This window comes from Culex pipiens, chromosome 2 (genome assembly GCF_016801865.2).
Source record: "Culex pipiens pallens isolate TS chromosome 2, TS_CPP_V2, whole genome shotgun sequence".
Classification (NCBI taxonomy): Eukaryota; Metazoa; Arthropoda; class Insecta; order Diptera; family Culicidae; genus Culex; species Culex pipiens.
The window spans coordinates 31,711,488-31,731,290 of NC_068938.1; the positions used below are offsets into that span (position 1 = coordinate 31,711,488).

Below are 19,803 nucleotides of genomic sequence, written 5' to 3' on the forward strand. Positions count from 1 at the left end.
TCAATCGGACCGCGCACTGGATACACAATCCAGAGGTCGCCGGTTCGAATCCCGAGGCAGACGCAAAAATTCTAAGTGTTAATATAGGTATTCGGTGCCCTCTCCCCGTGCCATACCTTCACACTTAGGAGACCCGGGAGGCGGAGTCTTGTCGCAAAAAGAACGATACACGCCTGTGGATCCGTTGACGAAACCGCAAGGTTTAAGAGGGCCACATTATAAGGTGTTACGTCGATTCCGTTTTTTTTTGATTATTTTTACAAAAAGTTTCAATTGAATATAAAATCACATATTATACCCACAGTGCTAAGATAGTGCTCAGATAGTAAAAGTCAAGCTACTAAGCCACCGTCGTTACTGCTGTTGCTTCACAGATCTTTCTTTGCCAGAGGATAGCAAGAAAAGTTCGCTTTCAACCGAGGACCTTTTAGTTGAGCGGACATTTTTCGCCCGTTACAACCATACAACAATTGTACAAAAACCGATGTGCCAAGCTATTATTAGCATGTGCCTGACTAGCCGTTGTCCTCGTCGTCGTCTGTTCCCATTTTTCTCGTGCTTTCCAGCGAATGTTTGCAAGTCGTCACAAACGGCTATGGTATTTCCCTGTCGATGCCCCCGGGAAGAAACCTTTTCCTAAAGAGAGACCCTTGTCATGAAAGAAAAGCGCCTCTGTCTTAAGTTTTACAAACAAGCCGGCCAATTAATCACTATTTTTAGGTTAATCTTGTAAGCTGTTCAGCTGCCGAAACTCTGACCGGTGTAAATTAGGAAAGATTTTTGTTACTCAGGAAATTGCTTTAATCTCAAGGTTTTGCAGCAAAGTTGCATGCAAATTATTATTTTTTCTACTTATATTCATTATTTAAAAACCGTGCTTTTGGGCATTTACAATTAATTCCCATTGAATGAAAAGACATTACTTGAAAAGCTGCCACAAGTGGCGATTGATTCATCGCCGGCAGACAAGCCGGAAAGTAAATAACCAATCAATTAACGAGCAACAACAATTCATCAGGTATCTGTGACGTGGTGTGGGAGGCTGCTTTATTCCCAATGAAACACCATCAACTTCTTCCACCTGGCAAACACCAGCCTCTCTGTTCCGGGTTTGATTGGACCATTTGCTCAACCTAATCACTCTCGAATAAAACAAACAAAATGTTGGTGGTCTCTTAGGTAATTAGTCTGTTGAGCTCTGCAGTCTTCGAATGCCAACCTTAATTACACTGCCCTGCAAAATTTATATCGTTTTTCAATCGAAATGAAATGTCTCAAACTATCCTGATTTTTTTTTGTGACGCTATAATAATCTAATCAAAACGATCTGAACCCCTTTTGGAACTAGTATTGACTTAGGTAATACTCTTGGAAAAAGGTACGCCACACAGTTTGGTTTGACCAAAAGGCCAAAAGTAAGTTAGGAAGAACCTTCCGGAAAATCTACTCGACTTGAAACGGCAGCAACAGTTGGTTCGAAATTATTTCTTGTATAATTTATTCAACGCCTCTGGGGAGGACTGCGACAGTGGAAGGCAAATTTATGCTTCTGGGGTTTCTAATTTCCAAACAGAGCTGTTTACAGTTTAACTTGGGGGAATGTAATGGAAGTGATTAGTTGCGTGAGTAGGGTTTACTAGTAAATATTTGGTGAAATCTGGACTCGAAACTCGAACACGTGATACGTTATGTGCCGGGTGGTGCGCCCACGGGATTACATATTAATTCGCATTTTGGGACAAATTTTTGCATATAATTCAGCAAATAATAATCCAAACATGTACACAGCTAAAAAAGTAGTAATCGAGCTGTGTGTAAAAGGCCTGGGTGTCAAATAAATATTGCATTATTTTATGCAATTTTATGTGACTTTACACCCTGAAATATGTAGGCCATCAGTATGGGAAACCTACTTGACCGAAATGTCAACCGATTTATAAACGCATATATACGCGTTTATCCTTAAAGCTTTCCATAGGTCTGATGGCCGAGTGGGCTAAGGCGCCAGTCCCTACTGTTAGTGCTGGGTTTGAATCCCGTCGGTTGCAACTTTTTTTTTGTGTTTGCAAAAGTTGTACATGCAGTGTGTAATATTAAGTGTTTATTTTGACGAACGTGATGTGCATGCTTTTGCATGCGATTTTACCATCGGATTTTTTGCTGTGTAGGCAAATATAATAGGACGCAATTTGCCAGCCTCTTCATAAAGTTTATTTTTGAATTTTTCGAAATATTTTATTTTACTAAATCCTTGATAATGTACTGATCCCACAGATTTGCAAGGATTTTTTAAAGTTTTATTATTTGGTTTCGAAAGGAAACAACTTTTTCAAAATCAAAGAGTTTCAAACCTGTATACTCTAAAGTTTTAATTTTTTTCTGCTCTGTGATTTTGTACAAAAAGACCATGAAAACCCTGGAGCTTCAGGAAATCATAATGGAAAACAAATGTATAAACTGAACATTAAATTAACAAGACTTATCTTAATATACAGCTTTGTGAAAGGTGAGTAAACGGAAAGAATATAATTTTGAGTTAATCATCAAAGCATAATTAAAAACTGACAAATTATTACATAATTGTAGTTTAAAAAAAAAAGAAAATGGTTTTTATCTGCAATTCTTGAGAGAGTAAAAATTTAAAACTACATTTGGGTCAATCAATCCCAAACGGATCCGCATTCGTAATCTACTTTTTTCTGATTGATACATGATTGAATTATTATTAACTTGCCAAATTCCCGATTTTGAGACGACCCTTCACTTTTCGGCACCAGAATTATTTTTTTGCGATTTATGTAAAAAATAACAATTTTTGAATCGTGATATCTCCCATTATAATATTTAAAAAAAAATTCCATGTTTGACGATGTACATATCAAACCTTTAAAACTCTTTTTTTTGTGTTTGGTCTTTTTGGAAGTTTCAACGATTTTTAAGGTAAACCCAGAGCATATCAACAACAGAATAGCCACATATTTAACATGAATTTTTCTATTATTTTTTCTTCAAATTTAATGTTTGATAAGTCGTAAATGGATTAAACTTGAATAAGCTTTCCTAATTATTGTAAAAAGAAAGTTGTTGATGCATGATATCAGGCCCGTAGCCAGGGGGGGGGCTACCGGGCTGCAGCCCCCCCCGAAATTTTCCCATATTTTTTTTTATTATGTACTATCGAAAAAAAATAATCTAAAATCGATGATTGTGTGTTCTCTTTCATTCTCCCAGATATAGATTTTTAGATAGAGAATCTAGAATACATTGATCAAACTATGTAATTTTTGCGTCCACTGCCGGGCAAAAACTTTGTGGAATATAGATCCAATATTTAACAATTGAGCTGCATATTTGAACATCGTTTTACTTTGGTGCAAAATCTATCCTGCACTGAGACGCTGGGCTATCTTTCAAAGAAGAAAGAAGAACAAGTGTCTAAAAGAGCGCCTAGGTCAAATAATGTTCAGCCCAGCCTCGATTTCCCGCAGAACTTGCAATAATTTGACTTCGAAAAATCGAATCACGAAAAAAATGTGTGTTATTTTTGATTTTCGAGCTTAAGTACGGCACTTTTCTAAAGTGATTTTGAGAAAGCGGTCATAATGGCGGTGATTGAATTTGACTGAAATGAGGTGGCAGAAGCCGAATTTGATTTTAACATCAAGTTAATAAAAATACCATTTTTAGTTTTCATGATTCGATTACTTCTTTTGGGGACCTTCAGTATATTTCCAAAAGGTTTGTTTGCAACATTTTTCAAAATATACCTTATTTTTCACAAATATTCGGATTTTGTATTGGAAATCTTGAGCATTTGATATGAAGAACATTTTATTAAATTTAGACTATAATCAGAAATACCGTCCCAATTTTCATGTTTAAAGTTTTTTTTTTTAATTTTTGGTGAGTTTTATATCTGAGGCCTTCGAGTGAAATGCTTGAGAGATGTCTGTGTATTTTTTAATGTTTACCTTCTTGTGAAAGAGTATTTCTGAAACCAAAAAGAGTTCTTTTGGTCACATTTTTTAGTTTCCACCGTGGTCACTCTCCAATTTTTATTCAAAATTTCTAAAATACTTCTACTAAGTGAAGCCTTCACAGAAAGAAATCCTGTTATTCTAAATTGCCGATTTTGCCAACATTGAAATTTTTCCAAAATCTACAACATTTTTTTTCGATTTCGCTGTAAATTTTTTCAATACTGACAAGATTGTTTTTCAAAATCGAAAAAAATGTTTACGATTTTGGAAACATTTCAATGTTGACAAATTCAACAACTTAGAGTTCCGGATTAGCTTGCAGGATTTCTGTCCGTGTTAATAACAACGAAATGCGTATCAGCTTGAGGGAAAAATTTTAAATGATTAAAATATTCAAAATGGAAAAAATCATTGAATTAAAACTAAAAATTCCCAAAATATTGTTTCTATTATTTTGAATACTTTTTTAATTATTGAATTTATTATGGAGTTTATATTTGGAAAGTTTTTTAAGTGATTTTTTGAATTTTCTCATTATTTAATTTCTGATTAATATTTTATTTTTATACTTTTCTGTTTTCAAACTTTAGTCTTTCTGAATTTTTGAATTTCCAGCATCTTAAGATTTATAATTTCAGAGTTTTAATTTTTAATAATAAAAAATTCTAAATATATTTTTTTAATTTCATATTTCTGTCCCTCCTGCAACTTGTCCGAAAAATCGTAGGACAAATAAAACATTTGTTTCAAATAACTTCACACCATTATGTAGAAAACAAAATGAAGTGCATTTTCTTGCGTCAAAAATACGACATGTTTTGCCTCGCTGAAAATATTTTATTTTTTCTAAAATTTCGATGTACAGTACAGAAAAAAAGTTTTCGTCACTAGCCGGATATTTTGAAAACTTTGGATGCAAAACAACTGGTACAAAATGCATTTTAAAACACATTTAAAAAAATAAAACCATATTTTATAATTTATTTTTTTTATATATTTTTTATTTGCTTTTGCCCCGCCCCCTCGACATTGGCCAGAATCGAGAGATATAAATTTAATCAAAAATATTCGCAGCGGCCTAATTTTAAATTTGAAAATTTCACAATTTATATAATTTTATATTTCATTTTATTTATTTCAAAGTGTTTTTACTTTGTATTTTGGAACATTTGAATTTAAAAATTCTTAAATTACAGAATTTTGAAATCTCTAAATCCGCTAAATTTTAAATTTTCTATTTTTTTTAAATCCGCTAAATTTTAAATTTTCTATTTTTTTAAATTTTGCGTTTTTTTTTCATTTTAAATGGACTATATTTTTATTTATTATTTTATTCTACAATTTATAAATTGGTGAGTTTTTCAGTTTTTTCCCGAAAATTAAATGATTATTTTAATGGCTTTCCCTAATCTTTAACTTCACTCTCAGTAAAAAACAAATTCTATCCTTTAAATGTTCGACTCTGCGTTTTTAGGAAATTATGTATTTTTAATATTTTTTTAACATATACAACATTTTTCAAACGTTTCTAATTTTCAGTCGCATTCAAATCAACAAACTCAAGTTATTTGATTTTTTTCATCAAAAAATATTGCACACAATTAGCGCGCGAAGAAACGTCAAACGCCACTTTTTGATTATGTTCCCTTTCAGCTGCTTACCGCCTGACAAAAATATTTTCGTGACCCTTTCGTTGTCCATTGCTTGAGCGTTTTTTATTTGGAATTTTACGTTACTACCGTGCTTCGTACTAGCATGATAGGGCAAAACTTTTTTTTTATTTCCTTTTGAATGTTAAATATGGTTCTAGTAGCAAAATGTCAGACGTAGATTAGATTTACAGGAAATATCTCATTGTTTTAAACATTCTTATGTCAAGTTTTCTTGACTTTTCATTGAACCAGATTTCGTAAATAAACAATTTCTAAATCCTAAAAATTGTAGGATTTCGTTTCCAGAGTCACGATATTATATAATTTTAAATCATTTTTATTAGTTATATGAGGGAAATGAAAAAAATATTGTGATATGTATTTTTTTTATTTTGCTAAAAAAGATTAAGAGAGCATTAGCCGTTCCTAGAACCAACTCAACCATGTTTACCAACAGTTTAGTAAAACATTCATATTGCTCCTATTTTCATGTAAAATCATATTTTCTATCAAAACTCATTTCAGATTAAAAAACAGTTCGGAGAGCAATAAAAGTAATTGAAGATTTCAATGTGTTAATCGTAATTATATGAGTTATAAAACGTCCATTGTAGAAGGGAAGATATTTCGCCAAATAAATAACACTGATGTGGTTAGTTTGACTGTCCAAAACGTTCTGATTTTATTGTAATCGAAAAGTCCCCCAGGGCCTCACACACGAGGTACTGAGGTTTTGCTTATTGAGCATTAATCGAGCTACTTGCTTTAATCGCGGAATCGCGGCGAGGTAAACGAAGTTTAGCTTTGTTCGCAGTTTGGGTTACTGTTGTCGGCTGTGCTAACTATGTTGGTGGCGTCGATCAATTATGCGGAAAGCAATTTCCGTAACTTATGTATTTATATTTTTCATCTTACAATTTTATTTTAAATTTCAAGAAGCTGTGTCTCAGGAACGAGTAGAAAAATCTTTAAATCAAATTCTCATTTGAGAACTTTGCTTAATTGTTTGTATACTATTTTCAATACATTGGATAGTGTTTATTTTAGCTTTTTTAATGAAATAGTGCTCTTTAAAGATTACTGTGAATTTAGGATTTTTGGTCAAAAATCGGAAAAGACGTATTTTTTTAAATAAATGTTTTTTTTTATGAATTCATAGATTATTACATTGAACTATATAACTACCGTCAGTGGGGGTGACTATGAGTCAAAAAACGATACACCTCTCGTAATTTCTTAATAACAAAAACAATTTAAACAACATCGAAAATCTTTCAACGTAGATTTGTTCTTAGATAGTTTACTGACATTTTCCCAAAATATGGTGGATTTTGATGAACACTACCTTGAATGCCAATAGTTTGAAAATTGACCCAATCTCACCCCTTAGAGGGGGTGACATTAGGTCAAATGAAACTAAAATGATGCTCAAATACAACGATATGGTAAAAACAAGTCATCCAACAGTGTTTCTTGTTCGAGGGAATCGTATTGACATGCTACAATGTTTGAAGTGGAGATTTTCAAACATTTGGGTAGTTTTCGAGCAATTCTAACAAAAGTATTAGAAAAATGTTTTTTCGAGAAGTCATTTTTGGCCAAAAACGTACCTCAACTTTAGACAGCTGCCAAAATAACAGGATTTTTTCTAGGAACGAGATTTTTTCATCGAAGTCATCTTAAGATGTCCACTACACAACCCTTTTAACAGAATTCAGTTTCAATGAGAAGAACCTGAGAAAATAGTAAAATCCGTAAAAAATCACTTTGACCCAATCTCACCCCCCAGACCCAATGTCACCCCCACTGACGGTATATACAATGTTGACAGCACTCAACTATTTATTATTTGCTATAAAAAACTTTAAGAAAGGATCTGATTTATATTTTTTCAACAATTTGGAAAAATTTATCAATGCTCAAAATTCTGGAGCAATTTTTTAGCAATTTTTTTTGGTTTAATCGAGGAAATCAAACTATGATTTTAGCTTGCTTTCAATAAATAGATTTTTTTCAGCAAATATTGTGGCGTTTATATTTTTTTAGCATTTCTTAATATCTCTTTATACATTCAATTCAACCAGTAATTAAACTTTTTTTAGTTGGGAGAGGTTTCATTAGTTTAAGGAAATAAGCAAAAGCTTCAATAGCCTTAAATCAATTTAAATAAAACAGTGTTAATGTTTTTTAAAGAAAATTTCAAGAAAAGTTAAGTTATGAGTTTTATTTTATTTAAAAATCGTGCTTCATTTTTTTACAGTTCATAGTCTTTATTTATAAAATTTGTCATCAAAATATACACACAGCTAAAAATTTAAATCTAGACGGTTTTAAATTAGAAAGTAGAAATTTACCAATTTGTTCATAAGTTTTTCATCCAGATTTGTAGAAAAACGAAATTATACATAAGTGAGATAAATTAACATTCTTCGGGCATTTTTTTTTTATTAAAAATTTATTCAGGGTATATTTTAAATTTAACGATAACTTGCTAGCGGACAGTTTTTCTTGAAATTCGTTGAAATTTCAACAATCCAAGAAAACGTAAGAAAATCACTTTCTTTTCAAGTCCTTTTACATGAAAAAAGTGGATTTTTGATGAAGCATTTTCTTCAATTTAAATATTTTTAAACATGGATGAAGCTTTTTAAAATCTTTTTTGCATACATTATTTTACAGTTTTATAATTCGTCTCAATAATTATACCGTTCACCAGGTGAATTTAAACAAATGGTATTTCTGATTTGCTGATTTTCATATCCTTTGAATTTTTGATCCCGAGCCCCCCCCGAACAAAAATCCTGGCTACGGCCCTGCATGATATCAAAAGTATTTGAAATACTCGGATTTCTACTAAATGTTTCGAAAATTGGAAAATGAGAAAATACAAGTTTATGATTTTAACTGAACTGTCAGTTGAGAAAATTTTAATTAGTTATGGATTATCTACGATATTTCGTGCAATTTGTACGGTAGGCGAATCAAATAATCAAAATGTAATTTTTATTCAAAAATTTGATACTTCAATTACGCTTGATTTCTTTAAAATTTAACAAGAAATATATTTTACAAAAAAAAAGCGAGAATGTAATACAGATTAAATTTTAAAGTGATGAATTTTTTTTAGCTGTCATGTATATTAAATTCAAGTAGATTTAAAATAGACCTCTTCTGATGTTCAATGCATGAATTACGTAAATCTTTGCTAAAATGTCAAATAGAGCAATATTTCACGCAAAGATGCTTGCCAAAATACACCATAGTCTATGAAACTTATTGAACAAATTTGAAGAATCAATTTTTTCCAGGATTTAATCGAAAGATTTAATCAAAATTTTAATGTGTTTTATTTAGCACACCAGTTGCAATCACCAACTCCTGCACTGTCCCATATGCATTTTCATCGATTTTGAGTTATTGATGCAGTTTGGTTCAAAATCGCGAGCTTTCAGAAAAGCATATAACATCCAGTACTTTGTTCTAGAAATCAGGAGGAAATCCAGTTTTTTCGCGAAAACTTAACACGTAGCCTTATGTGTGGGACAAACTTGTTTTGCTTTTTTCTCAGCTTGCTGTTTTTGCATATGGGACATTTATGCGAACATGGGCAGTGCAGGTGCTGTATTTTATTGATTTATAAATGGAATTTACAAATTTTGGAGATAGCATGATTCTTTGGTTCATTAATTGTTCAAGGCATAACACAAAAAAAAACTTTGCATACTTGTAGTACTTAGATGAGCTGGTTATATTTGGCACCTCAATAATATTTTTTAGTTTTTTTAACCAAATACATTCATTGAAATTCAAATTTGATGTATGTTGTTAACTGAGAGTGGAAAATAGGATTTCCTCCAGATTTCTAGAACAAGGTACTGGATATCTCTGGTTTTCTGAAAGAGCACACGATTTTGAACCAAACTGCATCAATAACTGAAAAGTGATGCAAATGCATATGGGACATTTATGCAAACAGGGGCAGTAGAAGTTGTTAGGATTTCGCAGGCCAAAATTTTGGAAAGAGAAGCATTAATTTAAGAAATAGATTTAAAAAAAATGACATATTTTGTTTTGAATTTCATTACTTTTCTTGTCATTTTCGAATAAAAAACGACCCCCAGACAGACGGTTATAACAGAATACATGCCATTTCAATAAAAAAAATACTGTTAAAATAACAGAAAGTGTTATGGAATCTTCTTGAAAAATTCATTTTTTGCTTAAGGGTTTAATAACAGTTTATGTTATCATAACAAAATTTGTTATTGGTCTGATATTGGTTGAAAGCAAAAAAAAAAACTTTGGAATAACATTTATTGTTATGGAAGAATACCTTAAACTGTTATTGGGATGATCGGATTAGTTGTTAAAATATTATTAGTCTGTTATAACAATAATAATCCAATAACAAAAAATTCACAACGACGAATTACAAATCTTGTTATAAATAACATGAATTGTTATTGGCCTAGTATTTTCAAATATCAAAAAAAAAATATTTCCAAGTTATTTCCGTCTACTCGGGCCTACTTTTCATCGCAAAAAAAAGTTGAACTTTTCAGCACTTTAATGGAAAAGTTATAATTATGGATATTGTTTTCATTCAAGCGAGGAGATAAACATTTTACCGAAATATTCAATTGAAAGGATGTTTCCGAAACTGAAAAAAATGTGTTAAAAAATTGATTGAAAATGTTATCGGCCAAACCAAATGTTGGGAGGAACCATTCAGAATTTATACCCTTTTTTCGATTTTCTTTAATTGTTTTATAGCATTTCATTTGAAAAATTTACACCATATATTGTACAAAAATTCGAACCGGAAAAACAAAAATCATTCAATGAAGCAAAATTTTCAAACCACCTCACTGCCAATCACCTGCCCTCCACAAGTGGAAGTGACAGGCGATGATAGATCCATTATCGAGCGTTATCAAGTGGAATTTGTCTTTCCCATCACCACAAACACACACTCGAAACACATCACACTCAATTAGGGATTCTTCACACAATCACTCACACTCTTAACAACACTACAGATTGTAATTAAGGTACAGTCCAAAACAGGCTTTTTCTGCGTTTTTTTTTTCAACAGGATGATTGCAATACACCTGCTTTTTGAATAATTAAATAACGAAAGCATAACCACACAGCTAATCGATACCAACAGGTTGGTTTGTTCGGGTTTCAATAATTGATAAACCCGGTCCTGATGTCCATCCTTCCAAGGAAACGAATCAGACAGTCTTCCTGGAAACACCGTCCGTAATCAGAGATCACAGGACATTCCTGGGCGCCACCGGAAATAAGCACTTTTTCGGGGCAACTTTTGAAAGTATTCTCTTTTTTGCCGGCATTTCTTCGTTGATGACCATGTCTCTAATTAAATTTTCGTTCCATCATTAACTTTTACGAGGTTGACCAGCACGCATCACTTGGTTCACTATGAGCTTTTCGTTGAAATAAAAGAAAAAGGAGTCCTGTCGCCAAAAACCAACAACTTCATAAAAGTCGAAAGAAGGAAGTGTGTGTCTCCAAAAGTGGAGATATCGTATTCCATTAGCCAGATGACACCACACGATACCTTGCCTTTTTTTTGTTTGTTGTCTGCCAATCGGCTACTTTGCTTAGTCCTTCTTGTCTGGTTCACACTGCTTGCACTGCACGGATTCACCAATGACTCACTAAAACGATTCAAAAATCACCTTTTGTCCCAACTACCACGGTAGGAAAAACTGTTTCGGAACCACTTGTTGGAGCGCGATTGAGCGAAATTTTCCGCCAGCAGCACGCTTTTATACACTTTTCCGAGTCAAAAGTCGCGCGCCACAGCGAAAGTTCATCGCGCGATGAACGCCCTCTGGCTGGGAGTGAACCAGGTCGGAAAATGCGTTCATCCGACGTGCCGAAAGTCCTCGTGAGTTTTCCCGAGCTCGTGAGGGTGGTGAAAAGGGAGCTTTCCACTTGTAGTACGTGCACTGCAAACATCGGTGCACGAGGTTAGAACGGGGACTTTCATTCATAAAATCGAGTCTGCTGTTGGAAAGGGGGTGGGGTGGCGATGGGTGGCTTTCCCTTCTGCTGAGGTTTAATCTAGTTTGGTGGGAGTTTTGTTGACGGTGCCAACAGGAAGCGAGGAAAACTTATCTTTGACAGAAACAATTCTTGGGAAAAGATAAAATTTATTGAATGGAACAAGCTTGGATGATTTGGATTCCAGGAAGGATATTCGCGAATGACTGTGAAATCTCAGTAATGCTTCCTGAGAGTTCCAGAAAAAGCTGGGATTCTGTTTGGCTGCCTAAAATTTGTTGAATCATTTGATAAGCATTTTAGTTAAATCCTTGGAAATTTAGGTTAGAATTGAACAGGAAGTAGGTCGAGCTGCCTAAAAAAGATCCAAAATTAAGAAATTGCTAATGATCTTATACAAATGCTGTTTTTTCATTATTAGAGTTTTCTGACATTGAAAATTTTCTAAGATGACTATTTCTAAATCATATATTTTTATCCGAATGCTAAACAAAAACTGTGAAAATTTGGAGTATTGTAAGGAAGAATGCAAATTTGGAAACATTTTTTCGGCACCTAATAAAATTTGGAACTAGAAGAAGTAAATATCAACATTTATTAACCCATCATTTAATACATTCAAACTATTCATGTTCAAATTTGGTATCACAATCAATTTAAACTGCACCTCCCATCAGCACAGAAACTACGGTTCTACCTGTGTCAAACCACATTTAATTTATCTACTTTCCAAAACCTTTCTTGGTCTTCTTCTTCTCCAATACAATGATCTCGTCCGCAATGTTGTAAATTTCGTTGACAGTCTGAAATTAAAAAAAAAAAACAACATTTTAAAACAACTCAAATTACGCTCAAAGTTAAACCTACATCCGCCTCCTTCAACCGCGTAATCTTCGGGTCCTCATTGCGAGCCTTGACCTTCTTCTTCTCCAGCGCCTTGTTCATCTCCTCCTTCAACGCTTCCGATTCTGCCGCTTCCGACGCATCCCCGTCGTCGTTTTCCGACCCTCCAGCGGCTTCGCTAGCGTCCGCCGTACTCGGCTCATCCAGCTGGTCCGAATCGTCCCCGGATTCTCCCTTGCCGTCCTTGTCTATGCGGATCATAACCGAAGACTCCAGCTCACTGGGCGAATCGTCCGGTTGGTTCATCGAGATGTAACCCTCCTCCGGGGAGGACACCTGCACATCAATGTCCACGTCCTTCTTCGGGGCATGTTTCTTGTGGTGGCGCTTCTTCTTCTCCTTGCTACGATCCGAGTCCATGCGCTTGTCGGAGTTGTTGAGCTCAAAGTCACGCTGCTGAATCTTCTCACCGAGCTCGACGCGTTGTTGCATCAGCAGCGAGCGCAGGTCCATGTCCCGGCACGGTCCCTTCTTGGTCTTCATCCGGAGCAGGTTCAGCGCACGCTCGTTGTCCTCGATCATGTACAGCTTCTCCTTCTCCAGCAGTGATTCGCGACGCGAACGACGCTCAATCTCCTGCTGACGGTTAAACTCCTCCATCTGGAGACGTTCCCGCTCCCAGCGGAGTCCCTGCTTGATCAACCGTTCGGCATTCTTCTCGCGGATGGTTTTAAGCTGGAACGAAACAGTAATTTAGTAAATTTTCAAAAAGATCAACCAACAAGTCTGCTACCTTCTCTCGCTTGTTGCAGATGTGCTGGTTGGTTTTCTTGTTCACGCTGAAAACCGAACTGCTCAGCTCGTCGGGGACGGAATCGCCGGCACCGGACAGGATGAGGTTACGCTCGCGTTCAATCTCCTTCGCCTGAAAAAATAAGGTAAAAATACCATCATTTATTTTCATTACAATCAAGTAACGACCATCCATATTTCACCCAAATTTAACTTTATCCCATCAACAAATCTTCACCGTGGCGGTGAGCAACCAAAAAAAAAATATGAATTATTTATCAAAGTTTCACCTGGCAACAACTAAAGCGAAAAGCAATAAACCTGTGAGCGGCCATCTCCAGGCGAGCTGATCCCCTAGTCTCGTGTGCGGTGCAATATTAAAACTTAAAGCCCATTAAAGACGGATTATGGACACCGGAAGTGGCTTGTCGGCAGTGTGGCCTGACAACAGCATTGGAAAAGCGCAACAAAAAATAAAAACATTAAACGATAATAAATAACAGTCTCTTCTGTTGTGGGAAGCGCGAAACCTACACAAGAACGTTGTTGTGAAAGCATGACGAAAGCAGGCTACCAGATCGTAAGAGGAAATTATAAAGGAAATAGTTTGTTTAATATTTATTTATAATATTGATAATTGATGATCACATAAAAATCATTATGGTAGAAAGATAGTTTTACCATCCGCAAATTTCTGATTTTGAAACACTTTCGAAATAAATTTAAATTTCGTAACAATAATTAAATTAATTAAATGTATTTAATTCATGATTCCATTACTCTTAATATATTTTAGTAAGTAAAAATTCACATAGTTAGTTTTTTAATGTATATTTTTGTAACTTCAGCAGGGGTGACATTGAGTTTTGGGGTTAAGAATGACCCCAAGACCCAATGTCACCCTTGTTGACGGTACATTAGTTTCTTTGATTCAAAACTTCACGATTATGCAAATCAGTCCATCAATTTAATCTCTTTAGTCTCCATACAATTTCATCTACCGTAAACCGGGGTGACATTGAAAGGCTGAAGATTCTTTTTGTAAAATGAAAAAAAAATACGAAGAGAATTCAAATGAAATCATTTTGAGATTTTTGAATAAATTTTGAAAACTTCCAAACGTTAGTTAACTTAATATAATCATTAGAATTTTGCAAATTAAGATTATTTGTAAACTTACAAAGTGACATATTATCATTGAAAATGAGTTCGTAACGGAAAACGAAAAAGTTTTTGAAATATATTCAATTTATGTTATGTACTTAGCTTAATACACTTTCAAGCTAGTTTTCTCAACTTGTTGAAAATGTATATCGTCACTGTCGTGCTAACTTGTCGTACGTTGATTTTGGACCAAATTGAAATAAGAACGCCATTTTGTGCAACTCACAGTGCCTCACCTTTTGACCTTCACAGATCCCAAAAAATCGATTTCAATCCTGAGATATTCAATAAAAACCGAAAAAAATCCGTGCATTTATGTCACTTTTATATAAAAGATGTTTCAATCTTGTCGTGCTATCTTGACACAGCCTGAAAATTGATGTAAGTGCGACAATTGGCGAAAGGGATTTCAGGTCAGAACGCGTTTGACACAGGTACGAGCTCGACTACCGTAAACTTCATTTTGTTGCAAACCGACTTCGCAAAACTTTACCCACTTCTGACGCAATTATTTGTCTTCTGAAAACTTGCGCACAACAGATTTCAAAACAAATCTTTCGAGTGCAAGGAAAAAGTCACGCTTATGCTTGAACCACCTTCTACTTTTTTGATGTAAACAAAGTGGGATCATTCAAAAATCACGTTACGCATTCCCTCTTTTCATCTCCCAGATGGTTCAACAGATGCAGAAAAAAAATCAATCACAAAAAACTGATAAAATAAACAAATTATTCTTAAAATATTAAATGATTTTAATTTTATTGCACTCACTATAAGCTAAATTCCCCAAAACGAATTAAAATTTAGTAAACAAACACAGACAAAGTCCTCGTTAAAAAAATCTTTCAAATAATTGTATAGGACAGACAAATAAAAAAGACTTAATTTTAAATTTCAAGCCTGATTTTCGAAATTTCGAAACAAAAAGTATCGCTTTCGATATTTCGAAACAAAAAGTAAGTGCTTTAAACATCATTACAGTTATGTTACCATTTTAAATTTCCAAATATCAATCATGACATTATATATTTTTTGCGAAACTTTTAAGACTTTTACCGTTCTGTGGTACCGACATTCAAAATTTGTTGAAATATTAAAAAGTCTTTTTATGATTGAACATTAGGGTGCCCAGAAAAAATGACCCCCTGCTCCACAAGCAGAAAACGATTTGGTGGGTTATTTTAAGCATCTGTGTAAATTTTGAGCGAAATTGGTTGAGATTAACCCATTGATACCCGGGCCTAAAATTGATTTTAATTTTCATACAAAAATGACTTTTTTAAATTGCTTATAACTTGTCAGGATCGAGTTTTACAGCTTTTGTATGTTCTACAAAGTTTTAGAGCATTAAATTTTCAATGAGAATCTTACTTTTGGGAATATTTGGATGGATGTAGCGCACCGTGCAGACCGAACCGTAAGAAACTTGGGTTTTCCATATATTTTTTCGATTTTTCCCGTGCAAACTTCACCTTCGAGTATCAATGGGTAAATGTTGACCGATTTTGCTCATATTTGTCCCACAGCCCTAAAATAGCTCAAGGAACAATATTCAGCTTGTGGAGCGAGCTTTTGAGAAAAAGTCCTATATTCTGGGCACCCTTTTGAACATGCATAAATAAGCGTTAAAAATCTATTCTTAATGATTCACAACCAATTTTAAAAGTTTTTTTTAAATATGGAAATTATCTTATTAACATTAAGTAACATTTAATATTTTAAAAATCTTATTAAAATAATACACAATTAGTAGATTTTGGTTTTCTTCAGAATATATGTACTTTGATTCTGTATAATTTAAAAAAAATATTGAATTTATTTAGCATTTTTTTATGATAGCAAAATTCTAAATTTATTTAGCATTTTTTAAATAGTATTCTGTAAAAAATTTAAACTTTCATTTATTTTATTCAAGAGACTTTACACATTTGTGTAAAAAATAATACTCATTTTATTTCAAAGATTAAAGATTTTGACATTCATGAATTCCAAGTATCAAAAATGTAAAAAAAAACTAAATATTTCCAATTTGAGTAAACACCATCAAATTGAAATGGTTCCTATGGAATCCTTACCAGAACGACGCTGTGCAGCTGGAGCAGATTCCGGGGACAGTTGTGCGCGCCGTACTTGCCGTGCAAAATCAGGTACTTTTGTCGCTCGAGCTCTTCATGCTATTTGTGTGTGTGTGTGTGTGTGTGTGTGTTATTTTTGTGCCCGAATCAACAGTGTATTTGTGCAATGTGTGGTACGCGGGTGGTTTGTTTGTCATTTGTTGGTTGGTTTGTGGTGACGAATGGGTGAGATATGAGAAAAATGAAAGTTTGAAAAAATGGATAAGATTAAAGTAAATAAACAAAAATTAAATATTGTATAAATAATGATAGCGGAGAAACGGAAATAAATGCGCAGGTAATCACCATAACTCTTGCTTACACAGAGTTACCAGACTGGGGCGGCGATAGTGTTATTACCTCAGAGAGCAAGAGCCGGACAGACTAGTGCAAATAGCACGTGAAGCAACGAGGCAAACATTGGCCACCTAGCTGAGGGCGTTGGAGGGGTGACAGATTGGGCCAACCACGGTACTAACCTACGCCCCAGAAATGTCTAAAGTTAGGTCGGGGAAAACGGAATCCCTTGGTGGCGATTTGTTGCTCAAGCTAGCCCACGTGGGACAGTTTACATTTCGTTAAACCTTTTCACATTTCATCGTTTTAGCTCACACAAAAATCTACAAAAAAAGAATCACGCAAACCCCAACTGACCTTATTGAGCACATTTCATGAACTCCCTCCTTCTTCGCAAGACTAAAGCCTAGGTCGCAACGCCCGGAACTGTTGCAATTCCACCCAGGTGAATGTTACTTAAGAGAACCATCATCCCGGGCAAACAGCGACTGCCGGCAGAGGTGTTGGAGCCGACGACAGTCCGCAATTGTAAAGTCATTGAAAAATGGCCCACATATGTGACCTTAATATTGCGTAAACCCTGGTTAGGCAAAGCCGGTCGGAATGGGAGGTATGTTGTCGTGGGATAAATTCGTTGAGGTTAGCTGGAATTGGATGTTTGTAGCACGAACTTGGCATTATAGAATTGATATTGAATGCGTTGAATTGTCAGCAGAAACAGAACGTAAATATTCGAATTATTCAATTTGGTGTTCTTAACAAAGTTGTAAATTGTGATGAAAAAAAGTTACACTGTTAACAAACCAATTTGTTACATATTTGTATCCACAAATATAAAATTATCCATAATCGTTTTTATGTGTGTCAGTGGATTAACAAAATAAAACAAATTTTTAACCATAAAGAATATAGATATAATGTGAGGTTTTTTTTAAAGGTCCAACAAACAAAATTTTATGTTTTTACTTACTGAGCGCTTTGAGTCAGAAGTTTTTTAGAACATGCAAATAGCAAAAAATTGTTTTCTGTTTATTGGACTCATTTTCAAAAAAAAAATATCCAGAATTGTCAATCATAGGGCTCATTTTACTAGTTCAATACATGATAGATTTTTTTTAAATCTTGAAAATTATCTGTTAAGGCTTTCCTATTTTTCGCATTTCTTCAGTCATTACAAATACCTATACTAAGTTCCACGTGCTACTAAGTTCCATGCCTCCAATGTCACCTGGTGTGGGGTAGGTTATGCGACACTCCTACGCACACCTGGCACATTCCACACACGCTGCTCTTTTCCATGCCGAAGAGCCTCCTTTTTCCAGAGTGTCTAAGAACAAGCTATCATGTTCCGCGTACATCTTCGCCGAGTAAGCTTCCCGCCGGAGCACGTGATCCGCGCAAATGTGCGACAAAGTCAGAGTTTTCCTCGCCCCCGGAAAATCAGCTTAATGTGTGCTCCTGCTCATCCACACTGGTATTCATGCGGTGGTGTGGGAGATTTTTCTCGTAAAAATAGATTTATACTTGATAATCGCATTAGGACGATGGGGCACGTCCGCGTAGTAAAGATGCGTTTACGGTCTCGTGTGAGGAGTCCTTCCTTCTGCGCTGACGGAGTGGATAACTTTTTTTCTGATGTGTTGCTTTAGCTGAAGAAAATGTCATCTTTTGGGGCAGAGCACTCTCCGGCGGTATGCATTACTTTTTATTTGATGGCCGTTATTGTCGCAAGTTATTACCGGCAGTAAACACGGATTAGCCGAATCTACAAGTTATTTATGACCGCGCGTAAGACCACGTGTATCTCTACACTTGTTGTGGCGAGGCTGACAAGCGACATGCAATGCATGTTAGGCCCGTTGTTCAAATATTTGCCACGAATGGCAATGTTCCGAGAACCATCGCGAAATACGTCACTTTGGATGACCTCAAGCTGTTCGTTGAATGGGGGGAAAAAATCTGGGTATGGGTTAGTTTCCATTAAAAGTTCGATTTTTTTATCCACTTCCATAGACGTTCCAATATCTACCCTCTTGTGGCCTTGGCTGTCGTAGATCTAGTCGAAAAATGCATTGCTTGCAACCGGCAAGCTGAGCATGAAACATAGCAAAAGGGTCGATGGAGGATGGCTCACCGGGAAAACCTAATGCACTTTTGGGACCCATTTTGTCTAATGGAACCACTCGACGGTGGTGTCATTCTAGTAAAAAGCTGTAGTCGGTAGGCATAAATGGCACATGATATTATTCAAAACTTTAAATAGTTGAATTTTTTGTAGACAAGCAAAATATCAATTATGTACTAAAGCCAAGCTCAGAATGTTCAAACTGTAAAAAAAACATGTTTTTTTATATCAAGCGTATGGAATACTTAAAAAAATTGTTTTACTAATTATAATTAGCCATGCATTGATAAAAGGCATACCAATAAACAGTCGACTCTCTGGTTGTCAATATCCAAGGGACCGTCGAGGAAGAGAATCATCAGTTTACAGAACGATGCAAAATGAAGACTCGATTGAAAATATTTTTTTCCTGATTCTCAGCTATGGGTGAGAACGATGGCAACGTCACTAAACAAAAACAAACAAATGTCAAACACCCTTCAAAGCTTGGTTTCTCAAAGAAAAATGTCTATGCAAGCCATGAGAAAGTGAAATTATTGACAACCAGAAGAGATTTTTAGAGCAAAATTAATTCAAGGGACCGTCGAGGAAGAGATCCTTCAAGCAAGAGAAAATATCGAGGAATGAAGAGAATCGTAGTATGCAGTTTGAAGGGACTGAAAATTTCATCGGTAGAAGGAGCAATATTGAAATCGGGAAGATCGACAGCCAGAGAGTCGACTGTAGTAGATAATGCAAGAAGTTTCAGAAAAAAAAATTACGAAATTTTAGTGAAATATTCGTATTTCAACTAATAGTTTGAC

The 19,803-nt window shown here is 34.8% G+C and overlaps 2 protein-coding genes across 6 annotated transcripts in view; both read right to left on the reverse strand.

The window, feature by feature from the left end:
* The window catches only part of LOC120419664 (uncharacterized), a 31,473-nt gene extending 20,089 nt beyond the window's left edge, over positions 1-11,384 (reverse strand). The window contains exon 1 of the mRNA XM_039582427.2: positions 11,217-11,384. The gene's annotated coding sequence lies outside the window, so the exon portion shown is untranslated. The remainder of the gene's footprint in view (positions 1-11,216) is intronic.
* Positions 11,385-12,243: 859 nt separating this feature from the next.
* LOC120419669 (uncharacterized) overlaps positions 12,244-19,803 on the reverse strand; it is a 48,262-nt gene continuing 40,702 nt past the window's right edge. For 4 of the 5 annotated variants that reach the window (XM_039582435.2, XM_039582438.1, XM_039582434.2 and 1 more), the window contains 4 exons: positions 16,540-16,638; positions 13,302-13,433; positions 12,533-13,243; positions 12,244-12,468 (listed from right to left, as the gene is read on the reverse strand). In XM_039582435.2, the coding sequence (XP_039438369.1) occupies positions 12,388-12,468; positions 12,533-13,243; positions 13,302-13,433; positions 16,540-16,638 (1,023 nt within the window). In that variant the 3' untranslated portion in view covers positions 12,244-12,387. The remainder of the gene's footprint in view (positions 12,469-12,532; positions 13,244-13,301; positions 13,434-16,539; positions 16,639-19,803) is intronic. The other variant, XM_039582436.2, reaches the window with a different exon arrangement.